General features: G+C 35.9%; 2 protein-coding genes across 5 annotated transcripts in view; both read right to left on the reverse strand.

The window, feature by feature from the left end:
* Positions 1-18,268, reverse strand: part of LOC121639986 (Fc receptor-like protein 5) — a 907,115-nt gene that overhangs the window by 885,544 nt on the left and 3,303 nt on the right. Inside the window, exons 4-18 of one of the 4 annotated variants that reach the window (XM_041985607.1) lie at positions 17,787-18,056; positions 17,421-17,687; positions 17,064-17,333; positions 16,702-16,974; positions 15,206-15,484; positions 14,794-15,066; positions 14,362-14,682; positions 13,886-14,158; positions 13,403-13,645; positions 12,794-12,889; positions 12,696-12,711; positions 12,471-12,565; positions 12,258-12,308; positions 11,337-11,399; positions 10,306-11,207 (exon numbers count right to left, since the gene is read on the reverse strand). In XM_041985607.1, coding sequence (XP_041841541.1) covers positions 11,200-11,207; positions 11,337-11,399; positions 12,258-12,308; positions 12,471-12,565; positions 12,696-12,711; positions 12,794-12,889; positions 13,403-13,645; positions 13,886-14,158; positions 14,362-14,682; positions 14,794-15,066; positions 15,206-15,484; positions 16,702-16,974; positions 17,064-17,333; positions 17,421-17,687; positions 17,787-18,056 — 2,798 coding nt within the window. In that variant the 3' untranslated portion in view covers positions 10,306-11,199. Of the gene's footprint in view, positions 1-10,305; positions 11,208-11,336; positions 11,400-12,257; positions 12,309-12,470; positions 12,566-12,695; positions 12,712-12,793; positions 12,890-13,402; positions 13,646-13,885; positions 14,159-14,361; positions 14,683-14,793; positions 15,067-15,205; positions 15,485-16,701; positions 16,975-17,063; positions 17,334-17,420; positions 17,688-17,786; positions 18,057-18,268 lie in introns of those variants that run through there. The other 3 variants (XR_006010298.1, XM_041985608.1, XM_041985606.1) reach the window with 3 other exon arrangements.
* LOC121640040 (C-type mannose receptor 2-like) lies at positions 140-3,786 on the reverse strand. The gene is made up of 6 exons (XM_041985711.1): positions 3,548-3,786; positions 2,531-2,603; positions 2,029-2,403; positions 1,564-1,810; positions 1,360-1,463; positions 140-1,250 (listed from the first exon to the last, which is right to left on the reverse strand). Exons 2-6 carry the CDS (start codon positions 2,562-2,564, stop codon positions 904-906), a joined length of 1,107 nt encoding a protein of 368 aa, XP_041841645.1. The 5' UTR covers positions 2,565-2,603; positions 3,548-3,786; the 3' UTR covers positions 140-903.

The raw sequence follows: 18,268 nt of genomic DNA on the forward strand, positions 1-18,268 counted from the left end.
CTTTTCATAGCATTAGTTAATATGGCACTAATTCACATCATTAGTCATCCCAGGCACTTTTTAAAGAAGTGAAGGCAAAGCAAGTTTATTTATATCACTCATTTCATACACCAAGAAATCAAATGGGTTATATATAATAGAAAGGATATATAAACAGAAGTACAAACAGCCCTTAAACCATTAAAAATCATGTTAAAACACAATTATACTGATGTACATAACACATGATAAAATATGAAAAATGTATAAAACATGTATATCAAAATGATTAAAAGAAAACACATTAGTCTAGAAAAGGTAACGGACCCCATGCAGATATACACAGATGCATGAAATGAATTGCCCTTTAGGGACTAATAAAGTTTTCTGAATTTAAATCTGGATAAAAAGAAAAAAAAAACACATTTTTAATCTGAATTTAAAAGTGTCTACACTTGCTGAAAGTTTAATCTCCACTAATAATTTGTTGCAGCATAACAGCTAAATGCTGCTTCTCCATGTTTAGTCTGGACTCTGGTCTGGACTAGTTGACCTGAATCCTTGGATCTAAACCCTGCAAGGTTTATATTGTATGAACAAAGCATAGATTTATTCTGGGCCCAAAACATAAAAAAGAAAGCAGTTACTGTCCTCTATTCTCTTAGATAATTTCATCAGGTCAGACACGTTTAAACCAGGCTGGTTAAGTAAAATATGACATGCATTAGATTTAAACATAAAGATTTATTTTATTTATTTATTTTTTTTCTTTTTTTGTTAATCGAGCCAGAGGAGGTCGATACAGCACTAGGTTCAGTAATAACAACAACATAGGTGATTAAAGGGAACTCATTATATTGACAACATAAGACTAACCAATCACATTACAGCAAATGCAGGTTTCTTCAAGATCAGTAAAGACGTTTAAGATTTAGAACAGATGAAATTCATCTTATTGTTGTCATTTATTTTGAACCACTTATGCTCTCCTCCTGTCTCCATGGCTCCAGACATGTCACAGTCATTCCCATCTTGACCTGAGGCCCAGTTCTTATAGGTGACCGCCTGATTACTGACCCAGAACCAGAAATCCAGAGTGCAGGTGTAGCGCAGTCCCGTCCAGACATATGGAGTTGAGGCGTTCTTGGCTTTCTCCTGGACCCATCTCTGCTCATCCAGGTTAGTGATGGTGACCAGATCACGGTGGTGTTCCCTGCAGTAGTATAAGGCATTCTCCCAGTTCATCTGTTGACGGATAAGGATCACTTTATCTGTTCCGGAAACAAACAAAAAAAAAAAAAAAAAAGAAACACGTTCAAGTTGTTACCAGCTATTAAGCTAAATGTTGTGTTATCTTCATAAATCTTTTAAAAATCTCACCATCATAACAGAAGAAGGGTTTTTTCTCATCACAGTCATGACTGTTCCATCTTTCTGAGTCTTTCACCATCACGGCACATTGGTCTGTGGTTTGGCTCTGAGGACTACATGAAAACAAATAAAGGAAACTCATTTTAAAACACTCTTGTGTTTTAAAAACATAAACCAAACCATAAATCTGCTATATGAATATGAACATTGTACTCTGTGATTGACACGCTCCACTGTCTGAAAGAAAAACTGCTCCCATCAGACCATCTCCAGCTGTCTTTGAACAGGCCGATATAAAAAATATTATTGTCACTGCTGTTCACCAGTCTCTTCAGTTTTTCATGTTGTAGCTGGTCTACTCCACCGACCAGGTCTGTGTGTTTCTCTCTACAATATCTCTGAGCTTCCCACCAGGCTTTATTTTCTTCAATCAAATAGATTTTCTGAGATGGATTGCTTTCTGTGGAATAAAGAGACAAACTCATGTCATAGTTTACATCTTTCAAACATAAAGTTAATGGCATCAGCTCTGGTATCAGAAACTCAAGAACCCATATTTTCCTCTTATAACCGTAACATCTCTTAGTTCTGTTAATTTCTTAATGTGGAAATGAAATAATAAACAATCTCTAGTTTTATCTGTTGAACTTCAGAATTTATGTAAGATGCTTTTCTTACCATTAAAACAGAGAAAAAAATGGTCCTTTCCTACACAAGGATCATCTCCCCACTTGAAAACTTTATTTATAAACCCACAGTTCTCAGTTCCTGTTACATTTCCTTCTCCTTGTTGCCAGTTTGTCATATTGTCATTGAACTCCACACCAGGCAGAGACCAGTGCCAGGTCCACGTTACATCTTTGTACAGACCAATCCACGCTTCGCCGCCCTGCATCATGGTGGATTTATAGAGTCTCTTCATGTCTGTCATGTTTGCCACTGTGGCCAGGTCAGTGTATTTCTTCCTGCAGTACTGCTGGGCTGTGGACCACGTCATCTTATCATTAATATAGCGATACTCATAGAGGAGACATGTGGTGAAACAACATTGACCTAAAAGAAGAGAAAACAGCCATTAAATCTCCCTGCAAGACAAATCAGCTCATGTCTTCTAACACACTCACTATTAGACTGACTTAATGAGGGGTCTGACTTCTAAGTTTGCCGTGGATCTACTTACCAACCAGGTTGAGTAGAAACAGACTCAGCTGCATGTTTCCACTTTCTCTGTTCGACTGGACTTATATACCTTACTGTTGAGACAAATGCAGTGATTTCAAACACTTACTTTTACATTTAGGGGAAAAATGCAAAACCTGTAAACTTGCTAAAAGGATTTTATGGTGAAAGATAGAAAGAAGAAGGAAAGAAAAGAACATGGTGTGTGTATATCTGCAGTCCTTCCAGAAGGTTGAACACATCACAGCTGCCTCTTTCTGAATTTGTGTAAAACAATATGTTCAACTAGATGCTGCCGTTGCTACAGAAATACTGAAAATATTTACTGAATTCAGTGGAAAAAAACTGAGGTTGTTTCAGTCATTTTTCTTTTGCTTTTACTGCCTTTAAAAAGAGGTTATTGTAATGCAGTATTATTTAATCCTGGTTATGCTGAGAAAGATAGAATATGTTTGCCTTTTGTACTGATCATAAAGATTTTTGTTAAATGAAACAATATTTATTAAAAACTAAATGGCAGAACTGGGAGATTTTAATTATTATTTTATTCTTTGGAAATATAAAATAACATCAATGTAATAAAATAATAAAAAAAAGAAAAAAAAAAAGAAAAAATAAAGAAATGAAGACTTGGTATTGATAATATCGATATGTGTATCGTTCCGCCCAACCCTGACACACAACATAGAAAAAGAGCCTATTTTTCAAGTGCTCTGATTAAAATAAAGTATATTCAAGTGTTGTACTTTTATAAATTAAGTAATAATACCATCTAAAAGTTAATGAGTACATACAGTAGAATTTTACCTTTAATCGTAATTTCTTTAAAGCATAAACTTCTAAAACGTCATCGAACAAGTTTACTGTCAGTAAGAGGAATTTACTGAAAATACTTTCTTTGAACTCAGCAGTTGTATTTTTTGATTTATGTAGAACAATTTAAAGATTATATCACAAAACTTTATTAGCATTACGTAAAACACTTCATTCATCTTACTTATTACAGATCTTTACTTACATCCTGGTTTCCTCTCTGTCCTCACTCCTCTGTCCACTGATGTCTTTACCTTCTGTTCTGGAGAGTAGATGGGAAACGCTCTAAATATATACAGTAATGCATTTTCACGTTACATGTTTTTTACATGTTCTGGCTGCTGTACTAATTTGAATAGTAAAAACGTATACCAGCCATGAAAAGGCTTTGCTGAATGACCTTTCTGTCAGCTTTCGGAAAGTTGCTTTAATACAGCAAAAGATGCAAACAACCTGCATGCAAAATCAGAGGTACAAAATCCACTATGTACAAAAGAAACATTTATCTAAATAAATATGCCTTATAATTACACAAAACATTTTAATTTGTAGGATTTTAAGATCTTTATCTATTTGCCACCTCAAATAACAAATGTATTATTATTTATTGCTAAGTTGAGGAAAAATGTGAACATAATCTTATAAATAAAGTTTATTTTCTCTCTTAACAGAGCTGATTTCATATTAGATGGCTGGATCATTTCTTATAATGCTTTTTAAATTCTAGGAACAACATTTTACATTTTTTCTCTTTTTTTGTATCTTTTATTTTTTGGGGGAGGCGGGTGTTGTGGTTGTTTTCTTTTTAAAGGAAATGGTATGGAAATAGCAATTTTATATGGCTTTATGCACAGGTGGCCATGCTCATACATGTATAACAAAATGCAAACATTTCTGTTAATAAAAACATATAATAAAAAAGAGATAGTCAGTAAGTTATGACACCACTGTGATGCATTCATTAGCAATGTTCAATGAGAAACATGTTAACATTTTAGAATAAAATAAAATAAAATTAAATTAAATAAAATAGTTATTCTGCACTGGGACATAAACTGTAGTTTGCCTACACTGCTGTGCTTATGTAAATATTCAAATATTGTCCATGGAGCTGCTGAATAGAGATCTGTGTTCAAGAAAAAACTTTTTATTAAAGTCTGGCTTCAGTTGGACATATGCAAAATCCCATTTTTATGCAATAAAACATTCATTTTTAATGGGTGACAGGCAAGGTGCCAGGATTTGGTTTCTAAACCATTAGGAAAGAAAAATTGTGTTCTGAAAAGCTGAATCCTTGATTCAGCTTTTATTTTATTATTTAATTTTTGGCAGAAACTACTGATAAGTGAAAAAACAGTCTCCTATGCCCATGAGACTGGTAATCGCATGAGATGTCATTGTTGATGTAGAGGCAGGTTATTGGGATTTTAGAGGGACATGTGCTACCATCAACTTGATGTATTTTCCTGGCTGGTTTGTGGTTTCAGCAGGAAGTCACACCTCATTCTGCAAGTCTTACAACAGCGTAGCCTCTCTGACGGTGCTTAGACATGGTGGCCTTCCTTTTTAAACATTTCAAAAAAGTGTTTTATTTCTGGATATTGTCCATAAACACCTAGAAGCTGCCTCTAATACATTTTGACCCAAAAGTAGCCGACTATCAGCCCATAACCAATAACAAAGAGAAAGCTGCTGACTTGCTGTTGATGTTGATTAATGATGACTGAAAATAATTCCCACTATCAATAAAAAGATTTCGTACAGGAAGATGTTTTGAACCAGTGAACATAACCAGTTAACCAGCTGTTCTTCTGCTGGAAACATTGACGTCATCACCTAATTTCATAAATGTAATGAAACAAACCATTGAGGTATTAAACAGCTGTTAATTTATTTTTTTTATCATTGCATCATAACTTTGTAAACAACTAGCGTGTTCACCGCTAACTGGTTTGTATGGATCAGGAGTCTCTTTACGCAAAAAATATAATGATGTGAAAGCAGTGCAGCGTACCACAGCCTCTGCTATCATCATCATCATTATCATCATCATCATCATCATCCACAACAGCTGATGAAGGCAAACATTAATTATGTAATCATCTTTGTACATTTGGCAACAGCAACTTTTTCTTTTTTTTTTAATCGTGCATTTTCTCTCTGTTTTCTCTGACAGGTAGCTGCATCCACCGGTACAGAGCCAAAAGGAATTTAAAATATCTGATTGGTTCAGTCGAGTGTCGGTTAAGAAAATAACTGACAGGCAGCAGGTCAGCGTGTTTATAGGTCGGTGAAAAGAAAGTTCTGTTCTGACAGTTTGGGTGAATAAATTACACATAGAGACCACAGTGAAAAGTGGTGATCAAACATTTTGAGTGAGATAATCCAGTGTTATTTGGGCTGAAGATTTAATTACTTTTATAAACCAAAACCCCATATGTCTGGATGGGACTGAGCTACAACTGCGTTCTGGATTTCTGATTCTGGGTCCGCTATAAGAACTAGGTCACAAGTGACTGTGACATATCTGGAGGTATGGAGAGAGGAGGACAACACAAGTGGTTCAAAATAAATGACAAAGAGGAGTTAATCTGTTCCAAGTCTTGAATGTCTAAAGCCCTGTTTCCACTGAGTGATTCGTTCAGGGCTGGTATGGCTCAGAAGTTTTAGAATGGTCCAGCAAATTCAGATGCAAGGAGGACCACCACTGGGCATGCGGGGTCTAGACCAAACGCCTAGCATGGCTAACAGCAATGGAGGCCAATCAGAAGCTCGTTTTTGTTGTTCTTGGTTTTTATCACTTTGTACGAACGATACATGTCGCATTGTGCTGCCAGACCTTAGTGTTTACTTGCTTATTGCTATTCCAACTCATGCAGTTAAATGCTATAAATCATAACAGCTAAATGCTGCTTCTCCATGTTTAGTCTGGACTCTGGTCTGGACTAGTTGACCTGAATCCTTGGATCTAAACCCTGCAAGGTTTATATTTTATGAACATAACATAGATTTATTCTGGCCCCAAAACATAAAAAAGAAAGCAGTTACTGTCCTCTATTCTCTTAGATAATTTCATCAGGTCAGACACGTTTAAACCAGGCTGGTTAAGTAAAATATGACATGCATTAGATTTAAAACATAAAGATCTATTTTATTTATTCATTTTTTCTTTTTTTAATCGAGCCAGAGGAGGTCGATACAGCACTAGGATCAGTAATAACAACAACATGGGTGATTAAAGGGAACTCATTATAGTGACAACATAAGACTAACCAATCACATTACAGCAAATGCAGGTTTCTTCAAGATCAGAAAAGACGTTTAAGATTTAGAACAGATGAAATTCATCTTGTCGTTGTCATTTATTTTGAACCACTTATGCTCTCCTCCTGTCTCCATGGCTCCAGACATGTCACAGTCATTCCCATCTTGACCTGAGGCCCAGTTCGTATAGGTGACCGCCTGATTACTGACCCAGAACCAGAAATCCAGAGTGCAGGTGTAGCGCAGTCCCGTCCAGACATATGGAGTTGTGGCGTTCTTGGTTTTCTCCTGGACCCATCTCTGCTCATCCAGGTTAGTGATGGTGACCAGATCACGGTGGTGTTCCCTGCAGTAGTATAAGGCATTCTCCCAGTTCATCTGTTCTTTGATCAGGATCACGTTATCTGTTCCTGAAACAAAAAACAAAAACAAAAAAAAAAAAAAAAAAAAATCATGTTCAAGTTGTTACAGGCTATTAAGCTAAATGTTGTGTTATCTTCATAAATCTTTTAAAAAAATCTCACCATCATAACAGAAGAAGGGTTTTTCCTCATCACAGTCATGACTGTTCCATCTTTCTGAGTCTTTAAACATCATTTTGACCATTTTTTTACATGTTCTGGCTGCTGTACTAATTTGAATAGTAAAAACGTATACCAGCCATGAAAAGGCTTTGCTGAAAGACCTTTCTGTCAGCTTTCGGAAAGTTGCTTTAATACAGCAAAAGATGCAAACAACCTGCATGCAAAATCAGAGGTGCAAAATCCACTATGTGCAAAAGAAAACATTTATCTAAATAAATATGCTTTATAATTACACAAAACATTTTAATTTGTAGGATTTTAAGATCTTTATCTATTTGCCACCTCAAATAACAAATGTATTATTATTTATTGCTAAGTTAAGGAAAAATGTGAACATAATCTTATAAATAAAGTTTATTTTCTCTCTTAACAGAGCTGATTTCATATTAGATGGCTGGATCATTTCTTATAATGCTTTTTAAATTCTAGGAACAACATTTTACATTTTTTTCTCTTTTTTTGTATTTTTTTTTTTTTTTTTTTTTTGGGCGGGTGTTGTGGTTGTTTTCTTTTTAAAGGAAATGGTATGGGAATAGCAATTTTATATGGCTTTATGCACAGGTGGCCATGCTCATCATACATGTATAATAAAATGCAAACATTTGTATTAATAAAAACAAATAATAAAACAGAGATAGTCAGTAAGTTATGACACCACTGCGATGCATTCTTTAGCAATGTTCAATGAGAAACATGTTAACATTTTACAATAAAATAAAATAAAATAAAATAGTTATTCTGCACTTAATTAATCTTTATTATTATTATTGCAAGTACCCAGTGTTTTTAGTGATGATGTAATGGGACATAAACTGTAGTTTGCCTACACTGCTGTGCTTATATAAATATTCAAATATTGTCCATGGAGCTGCTGAATAGAGATCTGTGTTCAAGAATAAACTTTTTATTAAATTCTGGCTTCAGTTGGACATATGCAAAATCCCATTTTTATGCAATAAAACATTCATTTTTAATGGGTGACAGGCAAGGTGCCAGGATTTGGTTTCTAAACCATTAGGAAAGAAAAATTGTGTCTTTTATTTTATTATTTAATTTTTGGCAGAAACTACTGATAAGTGAAAAAACAGTTATAAGAACTAGGTCACAAGTGACTGTGACATATCTGGAGGTATGGAGAGAGGAGGACAACACAAGTGGTTCAAAATAAATGACAAAGAGGAGTTAATCTGTTCCAAGTCTTAAATGTCTAAAGCCCCGTTTCCACTGAGTGATTCGTTCAGGGCTGGTATGGCTCAGAAGTTTTAGAATGGTCCAGCAAATTCAGATGCAAGGAGGACCACCACTGGGCATGCGGGGTCTAGACCAAACGCCTAGCATGGCTAACAGCAATGGAGGCCAATCAGAAGGTCGCTTTCGTTGTTCTTGGCTTTTATTACTTTATACGAACGATACATGTTGCATTGTGCTGCCAGACCTTACTGTTTACTGGTTATTGCTATTCCAACTCATGCAGTTAAATGCTGTAAATCATAACTGTAAAGATGTAGAGGGCATTTTAAAAAGATTCATATACATTCTAATTCTCATGAAGAGGAATATATTAGCTGCACTAAAGCTGTAACAAGTGATATCACCTGAGTGGTATTATTCTCGGTAAGCGTTGTTAATATTTTGAAAGTATAAGAGTATATTTAATTAAAGTTGTGTATTTGTTCTTAATTTCCAAAAGATATCGCAGTAATATTGTAATCTTGATTTATTTTGGTCATAATAATCATAATCTAATATTAAAAAAGGCCTCAGCCTTTTATTATAACTTATTTTCATGTATTGTTTTAGCATTGGAACAGCCTCTCTGTGATATAAGCACACCAAGTACTGTAGTAGTAGTTAATTTATAAAAATAAACAAATGAATAAATAAAAATAAATAATGATAATTTCTGTACAAGTGCAGCTTTCAGCTCTATGATTTGAATGTGCTGACATCACACAGATCACATTTCTCCTCTTAAAACCTCTGGTTTCCTGTTACATTTAGAACTGAATTTAAAATCCCTCTCATCTCATTTAGATCCCTTAATGGCCAATCACCAAGCTTCTTAAACAAGCTTATTGTTACCCATCACTTAGCAAGAACACTGTGGTTTCAGTAGCCGGTTTCCGTGTTCCAGGAATTCATGGGACCAGAATGGCTGGTAAAGCCTTTTATTTCAGGCTCCTGTCCTGCAGAACCGGCTTCCTGCTTCAGTCTGGGATACAGACTCACTATCTGCTTTTAAGACTAATATTAAACATATATTTTCTTAAAGCATTCATAATTAACTCTCTATTCTTATTAATGTTAACATGTGACTTGTTTAGCATTTGTTAAAAAAATATGCTGTAATTTATCTTGGGGATATTTTGAATGAATCCATCTTTTAAGTCTTGTCCTGCTCTGTAAAGCACGAGTCGCACCTCTGTTTAAAAAGGAACAAAGCTAAATCTGAAGTTTAAATACAAAAAACGTAAAAAAAAATATATATATTTGGGATGAAAAAGTTGACCGAAACTGTGACAGACACCAGAGTAGAAGCAGAAACTACAAAATCCCCATGACTATACGTTTATGAAAATATATTTTCCCAGTCAGTTTACAATCTTTTTTGTTCCATCAGAAGCAGGTTGAATCTGCTGATTAAAATAAAACTGGATCTGTTTTGCATCAACATTTCCATTATCAGCAGTTGTGCAGTTTTATGCAAAAAATGCATGTTTGCAGAATGACTGGAAATGCTTTATGTTGTCTTAATGGGCTGCTTTTGGGTTACAGTTTCTGATGCATCGAAGTGTCTGACAAAAGAATAGAATAGAATAGAATAGAATAGAATAGAACAGAAATACTTTATTAATCCCTTCGGAGAGCCCTCAGGGAAATTTGGGTACCAGTAGCAATACAACACCAACAGTAAAGCAGGACAAGCACAAGACACAATATATACAAGTAGAAAGCAAAATAGAGGCAAATAGAATGCAATAAATATAACAATAATAACAATAAGAGAAGTTAAATAAAACAATATAAACAAGCATTGCACACAGTAGAGGTGGTACAGATTCCCAGTTCACTATTGCACGTATAAGTTATAGCAACTGCTTGTATGTGTAAAAATTAATAAAGAATTTATTGTGCATGTGTTCTATCAGAAACACAAACATATGTTAATTGGAACTATTTTATTCATTAATTAAAATTGTATTAATTGATTAATTAATTGAAACTGTATTTACTGTTTATACAAAAAGATATATGTAGGAAAATATAAAACTGGCGCAGGTGAGGATAACATGGGTATTCAGCATATACATCCAGATTTAAGTTAGTCCCTACTTATGTTATCTGGGTGTATTGGTCCAGTTTTAAGATGTCAGAACCCTTTTCATTTAGTAGACTACCCCACTCACATAAATTCCAGTTAAAATAATTTTGATGTAATGAAATCTTTCCAGTATGACTCAGAAAGCAACATGCTAGTCTGGGAAATTATGTGGTGATGAAACCTATTTTACAACTAATCTGTCCTAAAAAACAGGGGTGTCCAGCTCCGGTCCTCAAGGGCCACAATCCTGCAGGTTTCTGATGTGTCCCTGCTCCAAAACCACCTGACTCAAATCAATGAGTCGCTGTGCAAAACTTAATGGGCTGCTGGATCTACTTAATTCAAGTCAGGTGTGTTGAAACAGGAAACACTGAAAACCTGCAGGACAGTGGCCCTCTAGGACTGACTTTGGACACCCCTGCTATAAAGTATCTCACTTTACAATCTAAAACAAAGTCTCCAAAACCCTGACATTTATCTGGCTCAGAATTACTCATGGTGACACTGGAAACATGCAATGCTGGCTACCACTGTATTATCTTAAGTCACAGTTCATGGCCTTCCTTCAGTCAGAGCCACAATTATTTACACAACAAAAAGGTAAAGGATGGCTGCAACAAATGTTGAAACTTAAATCCTGCTTTTCATGTCATCCAGGTGTTGTGTTGCTTTATAGATGACACCGTATTATTGGCCTGAAATAAAATGAAAGTAAAACAGATGTATGAACTCAGAGCATAAATGTTAGCACTGACCATACATGATCCCCATATCATTATTTCTGATTCCCAAAAGAAATCAAGGTTTCCTCAGAATATCTTTACCTGTATGCATGCCTGGAATGACATTATTATAGTCAGAGTCCTCCTTTGGATCCCCACATATTTCTGAAAAGATGTACACAAGGAAAAGGAATTACACCATGAAAAACTCAGTGGATGCCTTGTAGTCCATACAGAAACTTTAACAACAATATAAAATAATGTATAAACATATAACAGTGTGTCATCAACATATTGCTCCTCTCTCAGCAGGTCTTCCTGGCTGAATGTTGCTGTCTGTTGATCTGTTTTTGCTGCCCTCTCCATCCCAGCCAGTCGAGCTAGAAGGCCGTCCTCCCTGAACCGGGTTCTGCCGGAGGTTTTTTCTCCTGTTAAAAGGCAGTTTTTCCTTTCCACTGTTGACTCACAGGATCAGGATGACAGACTGGATCAGAGTTAAGATTTGATCCAATCTGCTGGTTTTCCTTAACTAGGCTATTATTTATTATGAATTGGCTTGAATTGATTTGTGCCCTGAGATGACGTTGTTGTGAAGTGGTGCTGTACAAATAAAGCTGAACTGAATTGAATGAAATGTAAGGTACAACACTGATTTACTTATTTAGGGCCTTGTGTCTGTAAAAACGATTGAAGTGATTTGATAAACTCTGGCCGTATCAGTTTGAAACTTATAAAAAATAAAATAATAGTACAGGTATGATGTCTGGCTAAGTCCATGTTTTTATATCCACAAAATAAAAGTTAGCGTTTGGGTCCTGCTTTTTCAGTTGAGTCTTCCTTCTGTTTCTGCTTCATAAGATACAGAGGTTCTCATTCCTCTGTCCACCATGTACGAGCTGAATGAGCAGTCAGACATTTCTGTCCTCATCTGCCCAACCACCTGAAATTATAATGTTTCTGCCGGTGTAAAGTTAAAACACCACCATTAATTGATGACTGCATTAATCAAAGTTTATACTGTACCATGTCGTGTGTTTTCAGCATTTCTGATTGACTCATAGACGCTTGCATCACCTGTATGTGAGTGGAAATGAAAACAGTGACATATTAATCATCAGATACTCATGTGAAAATACTTAAATTAGTTCAAGTATGTATCTAAGTTGCATCTTTTAATGTAGGAGTAGACATGTGGACGTCAGTATGGAGATATGAAAGCAGAGCAGGAGGACTGACCATGGAGAAGAGAGGAGTAAATCTGCTGCTGATTTCCATCCTGGTTGACAGTTTGGACTGTAGAGGCCTGGTTGGTTATCTGAGACTTTGTGAGCCTAAGACATGAAACTAAGTGTAAATGAGCTTTTCTTTTTTCAAACTAGGCAAAGTGAGAAAACAAAATTAACTCAATTATGTATTTAAATTACATGTTATACTGAAAATGAGATCAGAAAGTGTACTGACCTGCTACGAAGTGTTTCTGTGTAAAAGACAGTAATTATTTTATTAATGAGAAATTTAAGATTAAAGTTCTAAAATTATGAAGAATTTAAAAATCTCACTGTTCCAAAATACGAGCAGCAGCATCAGGAGAGCAGCCAGTAAAACACCAACGACCAATCCAACAGTCCAGGACACAGAAAAACTAGGAGTGGATGCTTTCATAAGAAAGAAGAAAAAAAAACGAGAACCTCAGTTACGATACCTCTGATCAATTTTCACATGTCAATACTGGGAAAACTGGTATTCATCGTCTGTATCTTCTTTCCTTAGAAAGACTTAAAAACATCTGAAGCAGACGGTTTGTTCTTATTTCCTGTTTATGGAAAGCATAGCACCTGCTTAAAGCAGAAATAAAAAGTAAAAAAGAAATGGAAATTTGATGAAAAGTGACAATTTCTTAATTTAAAATCTCTATTTTTGGAAAGGAATTGGGATTATAACCTTGAATTTTTTTAGATCAATAGACAGTTACTTTGATTTATGGTTATTGATAAAGACTGCCTGGTACAAAAAAAAAAAAAAAAAAAAAAAGAAAATACAGTTGATAATTATTGTTTCTTTTACTGAAGCAGAATATCTGAATATCTGAAAACTGAAGTTAACCAAAATATAATTTTTGGGACATTTTTGATTACTTTTAAGGATTAGAATTTAATAGTTATACTTACATTTTACTGGCATCCAGCTCTGTGGTGATACTTCCCCTGAATGTTCACACCAGTAGAAACCTTCATCTGACTTTGAGACTGCAGGAATCTTCAGCTGCTGTTTCTCACTGTTCTGGATCACTTTGTCATTTTTGTAAAAAGCAACGGTGGATGTAAAATTTCCTCTCCTCAGTTTGCAGCCAAGTGTGACAGACTCTCCCTCACTGACAGGATGGACAGGACTCACCAGGATTACATCTCCATCTGTATAATAATCAAAAGCAATCATTTATTTTGAGGCTTTGTTACCTTATAAATTATTGAGATCATAACTTTTTTTTCTTTTCTTTTACTCATCTACATTTCTTGTATTATTTCACTTATACATTATTTTCAATTTCTTCTTATTATTACAATATTACAACACTACTATGGTCCCTCTATAACACTTCTACAGGAATAGATTCAGTCTTTAAAAAAAAGAAAAGAGAAAGGAAAACTTGCCATGTATAGTAATGTTGATCGCATTGCTAAACTCTCCTGATCGAGACTCAAGCCAGTGGACTCCTTTATAGGGATGGTATTTGACTATGTCACATGTGTTACTATAGAACATACACTCGTCAAAAAAATGAAAATAAAAATAGTGGCTTTCCAGTGGAAAAGTCATTGGCTTCCAATCAGCGGAGATTTTATCATAGGTCAGTGAGGCAGTGTCAGAGGTGAAGTGTTGAACGCTGTCGGGATTCACTGTGAGAGATGCTGCTGGATCAAAATCTGAGAAAAAAAAAACAGTAAAGAAAATGCATCAATAAAGCTGTACTAACACACATGTCATTGTACAATAAATTACGAGTTACTTTCTGTTGCCGGCATGTTTAGCCCAGTGCAACAGTGCAACTGCTACAGGGAAGACGAGTGGAAGTAATAAACAAAAGGAAAAAAATAATGAAAAAAAAAATAAAAAAAATATATCTAACCTCCCGACCAGATGAACTTTGGTTCACTGTGATCAGTGTAATACACTGGGTCTCCTCTTCCAGCTCTACATGAATATCCTGCTGTTTTTGTTTGTCCATGAATGATGAAGGAATTTTCTCCAGTCCCGCTCGTGTGCCCAGGTAATGATTCATGTCTGTAAGCAGAACGCAACAAATACCAAGCACCAAACAGACGAGGAACAGCTTTATACCAGTAGAACCTCCATCCTGCAGATGGATTTTCAACCCCACATGTCAGAGTTACTGAGGATCCAGGACTCAGCCATGATGGAGACACAGAGAGGACGGGCTGGGTTTCGTCTGTTGGAGAGAAATTATAAACATGACTTCAGCAAGCCTTGGATACAATAAATCAAAAGACAAAAACAATATATTTTAACAATCTTTATAAATAAATTAAATTTCACTTACAATAATCGCGTGGTAGTTTTAAAGAAGCACTCCAACTAGTTGCAATCTGTGGAGCATTTTTCTTCCTGCCTTTACACCAGTAGGAGCCACTGTGTGAATAATAAAAAGTAATTCTGTGCTCAGCTTGGTTTGGGGGTAAATGAAAGCTGGTAGTCATCCATTCATAGACCCAGTCTGTGTGACCTCCCTGGATCTCACATCGCAACGTGATTGTCTCTCCGTAGTAAATGGTAGGCCAGTTAGGTTGCAGAGTCACAACAGGCCGATTTGTGACTGTGTGCAAAAATTACCAAATACACAAAATTACAAACAAACAACAACAAAAAAAATGTAATTATAAGCACAGGTTTGTCTCTAATGGTTTAAAAATAAGAAATAATTATACTTTAAACATACTTAACAACATACACACCCATTTTGTTAATGTTAACTGAAACACTGTTCTCTGTGAAGTACATCTGATCTCCTCTTCCTCCTCTGCACCAGTACAGTCCTTCCTGTGAGACAGTAATTTCCCCATCAGAGGAGGAATCCACCTCTTGTCCTGGCAGGGTCTCTGAGGTATCCTTGGCTCTGTACCAGAAATATTTCCAACCAGATGATGATGGCTTCACTGAACAAGTCAGGGTCACACTGCCCCCTACTGGAAGAACTGTGCTGGAAGCACTGATGAAAGCCTTTGGTCTGTGTTCTGCGTAGTTCAAAGAAAAATTAAATTAATCAATAATTCCCTTTTGTTTTAGCTTCTTAAAAGGGCTGAAAAATCACATTCAATCTGCTGTAATACTAAACATCAATTTGACCATCCAGAAAATGTTATTACTATTTAATATTAGTGAAGTTATGGGCAGATTGTAAATTAAATGTTTAGTAATTTTATGTCTGTTGAAGCTTAAGCCAGGCCAATGCAAATTGTAGTGCAAACTGTAACAACAGTGTGGCTAGTTGTGCTATAATTTCATAAAATTACAGATATGCATAATCTCTACATCCATCCATTAGCTACACCTGCTTTTTCCAGTTCAAGAGCCTATCCCATATGTTCTTAGGTGAAGGCAAGGTACACCCTTGACCGGCCATCAGTCCATAACAGAGCCAACACAGTGAGTCTCAAACTCAATTTGAACCACCAGTTAACCAAACATGCATGTTTCAGTGCTACATGGGAGGAAGCCAGAGTATTTGGATAAAACATGCAAACTCCACACAGAAAGTCCCCAGACAAGATTCCAACTAGGTACCGTCTCACTGGAAAAGGGGCAATACTAACAACCATGCAACCCATGAAATCGAAATAAGAACATAACATCATAACACACTTATTAGCATCAAATTAAACTGTTAGACACACCAAAAATGTGTAGAATTATTACATTCTCAAGACTTCAAAACCAAGTCTTGAATATGTTTTCCTTCCTTGCACGTTTGCATTTTACATATATGACACGTGGGCAAAAGTGTAATTTTACCATAACAAACACATTCTAAAACACATGGGAAGACAGGAAGATTTAACAGATTGTTACCCTATTTACCCACATTTATGCCTAACATTTTACTTTATTATGTGTTTAAATACGCAGAATAAATACACTGAAAAAGGAAAAGATAAAGGCCATCGAGATCAAACTACTCTCCAAACCTCGATAGTTGTCAACAAAGCATCATTCTATGATGAGGTGACAGAATCTGTACTTTTTCAAAATGGGCTGTAAATTCACAAAGATCTAATCACATTGATCTTTATTAGCTTGAAATGTATTTTCAACCTTAAAAACAAAAATGACAAAGTAAATCCGGACCAGCCATTTTTGCTGCTGCCTTGTTTAGACATAGAATATTATAAAATAAAAAATAAATAAATAAAATGAAACTATGGCATTTAGCTCCATGTGAAATTTTTCTCACCTAAAACTATCACCGTGACAACGTCGCTCCACTCTGTCGAGGAATGCAGGTCCTGTTTGTGTGTACCCATACATCTGTAGTTTCCACCGCTGGATGCAGATGCATTAACGATTCTGAATCCATCATGTGTGGAAACTGTGTCTGAGTTGGGTTTGCTCCACCCATACACCCAACCAGCGTTTCCCCCTTCAACTGTACACGTAACAGTGATCATCTCTCCGGTGAATATCACAGGGTTATTGGGCTGCAGGGACACAACAGCCCTGTTGGAAACTGTTTAAAAAAACAGAAAGAGAAAATTAACAGAGGAATTTAGTTTTAAACACAGTATCTAAATCCTGTTATTTAACTTTAATACTCACCTCTTTTTTCAATAGTGACTACACCACTGCCTTCTGTGTAGAAAACTGGGTTTCCTCTGCCTCCTCTGCAGGAGTAGATGCCTCCCTGTGAGACACTGATGACATTATCTGGTTTTCCATATCCATTTACTGGAATTTCAGAAAAGTTGGAGGTATGTTGGAACCAATAGTAATTCCATTGTGCGGGATTCGTCACTGAGCAGGTCAGTGTTGCATTGCCACCCACTGGTATAATTCTTTTATCAGAAGTCAGTCTTGGCCTGGGTTTATCTGTGTGTTATAGCAAGAAAAAAAAATGTTTTATGGACAGACTTAAAACAGTATTACACCAGTGAATTAAAAGACAGCCAGACTTACAGGATACTTGCAGTGTGAATGCGTTGCTCCATTCAGTAGAGGAAAACAAGTCCCTTCTACCTTTACACCAGTACTCTCCACTGTAGGAAACATGGGCAGTGATTTTGAATTCCCTTTTCGTTGAGGTCATGTCTGAGCTTGTTGTTCTCCATTCATACTCCCACCCAGTGTTTGCTCCTCCTTGGATCTCACAGCTGATGGAGATCGTCTCACCCTTGAATATCTCAGTCCAGTTGTGCCGCAAAGTCACAGCAACACTGTTGGGCACTGTTTACACAAAAGATAGTTCATTTAAATAATACTTATCCTTCTAATCATAATCCCACAATTTTCTGTTTTCTTTTCTTTAAAATGTACTAAACTTACAATTTTTTTCAATGTAATAGCCTTCACTTTGTTTTGTAAAGTAAACTGGGTTTCCTCTTCTTCCTCTGCACCAGTAAATTCCTTCACTTGAGATGTTGATGAAGTTTTGTGCAGCATCCATCTTTACTGCAGCTTTGTTGGAGCCTGGATGTTGCTTGAACCAGTCGTATTTCCACTCAGCCGAGTCTTCAACAGAGCAGCTGAGTTTCACGGTGCCGCCATCTGGAATGGTTCCTCTCTCTGCTGTCACAGCGGCTGTGGGTTTGTGGGCTAATTTGTACAGAGACAGACTTTGTTAATTTCTCTCATCTTTCTGAAATCAGGCAGAGTAAGGGTTTAGTATGCCATAGGCCTTCAAATATAACATAGATGTTTATCTAAATGTAGCATAAAACTTCAAATGACAACACATGACATATTTCTGCCATTACTTGTTTAATAAAACCGATGACAAAATTCAGAAGTAGTGTGTGAAAAAACAT

The sequence above is a fragment of the Melanotaenia boesemani genome, chromosome 5, assembly GCF_017639745.1.
Source record: "Melanotaenia boesemani isolate fMelBoe1 chromosome 5, fMelBoe1.pri, whole genome shotgun sequence".
Taxonomy (NCBI): Eukaryota; Metazoa; Chordata; class Actinopteri; order Atheriniformes; family Melanotaeniidae; genus Melanotaenia; species Melanotaenia boesemani.

What these genes read in the sequence shown, in the direction of transcription:
- LOC121640040 (XM_041985711.1), bottom strand. Translation starts at nt 2,564, where the DNA reads ATGCAGCTGAGTCTGTTTCTACTCAACCTGGTTG. An exon ending in GTTTCTACTCAACCTGGTTG is followed by an intron (nt 2,404 to 2,530) that starts GTAAGTAGATCC and finishes CTCTTCTTTTAG; the next exon opens with GTCAATGTTGTTTCACCACA. An exon ending in TTTTTTTCTCTGTTTTAATG is followed by an intron (nt 1,811 to 2,028) that starts GTAAGAAAAGCA and finishes TTTATTCCACAG; the next exon opens with AAAGCAATCCATCTCAGAAA.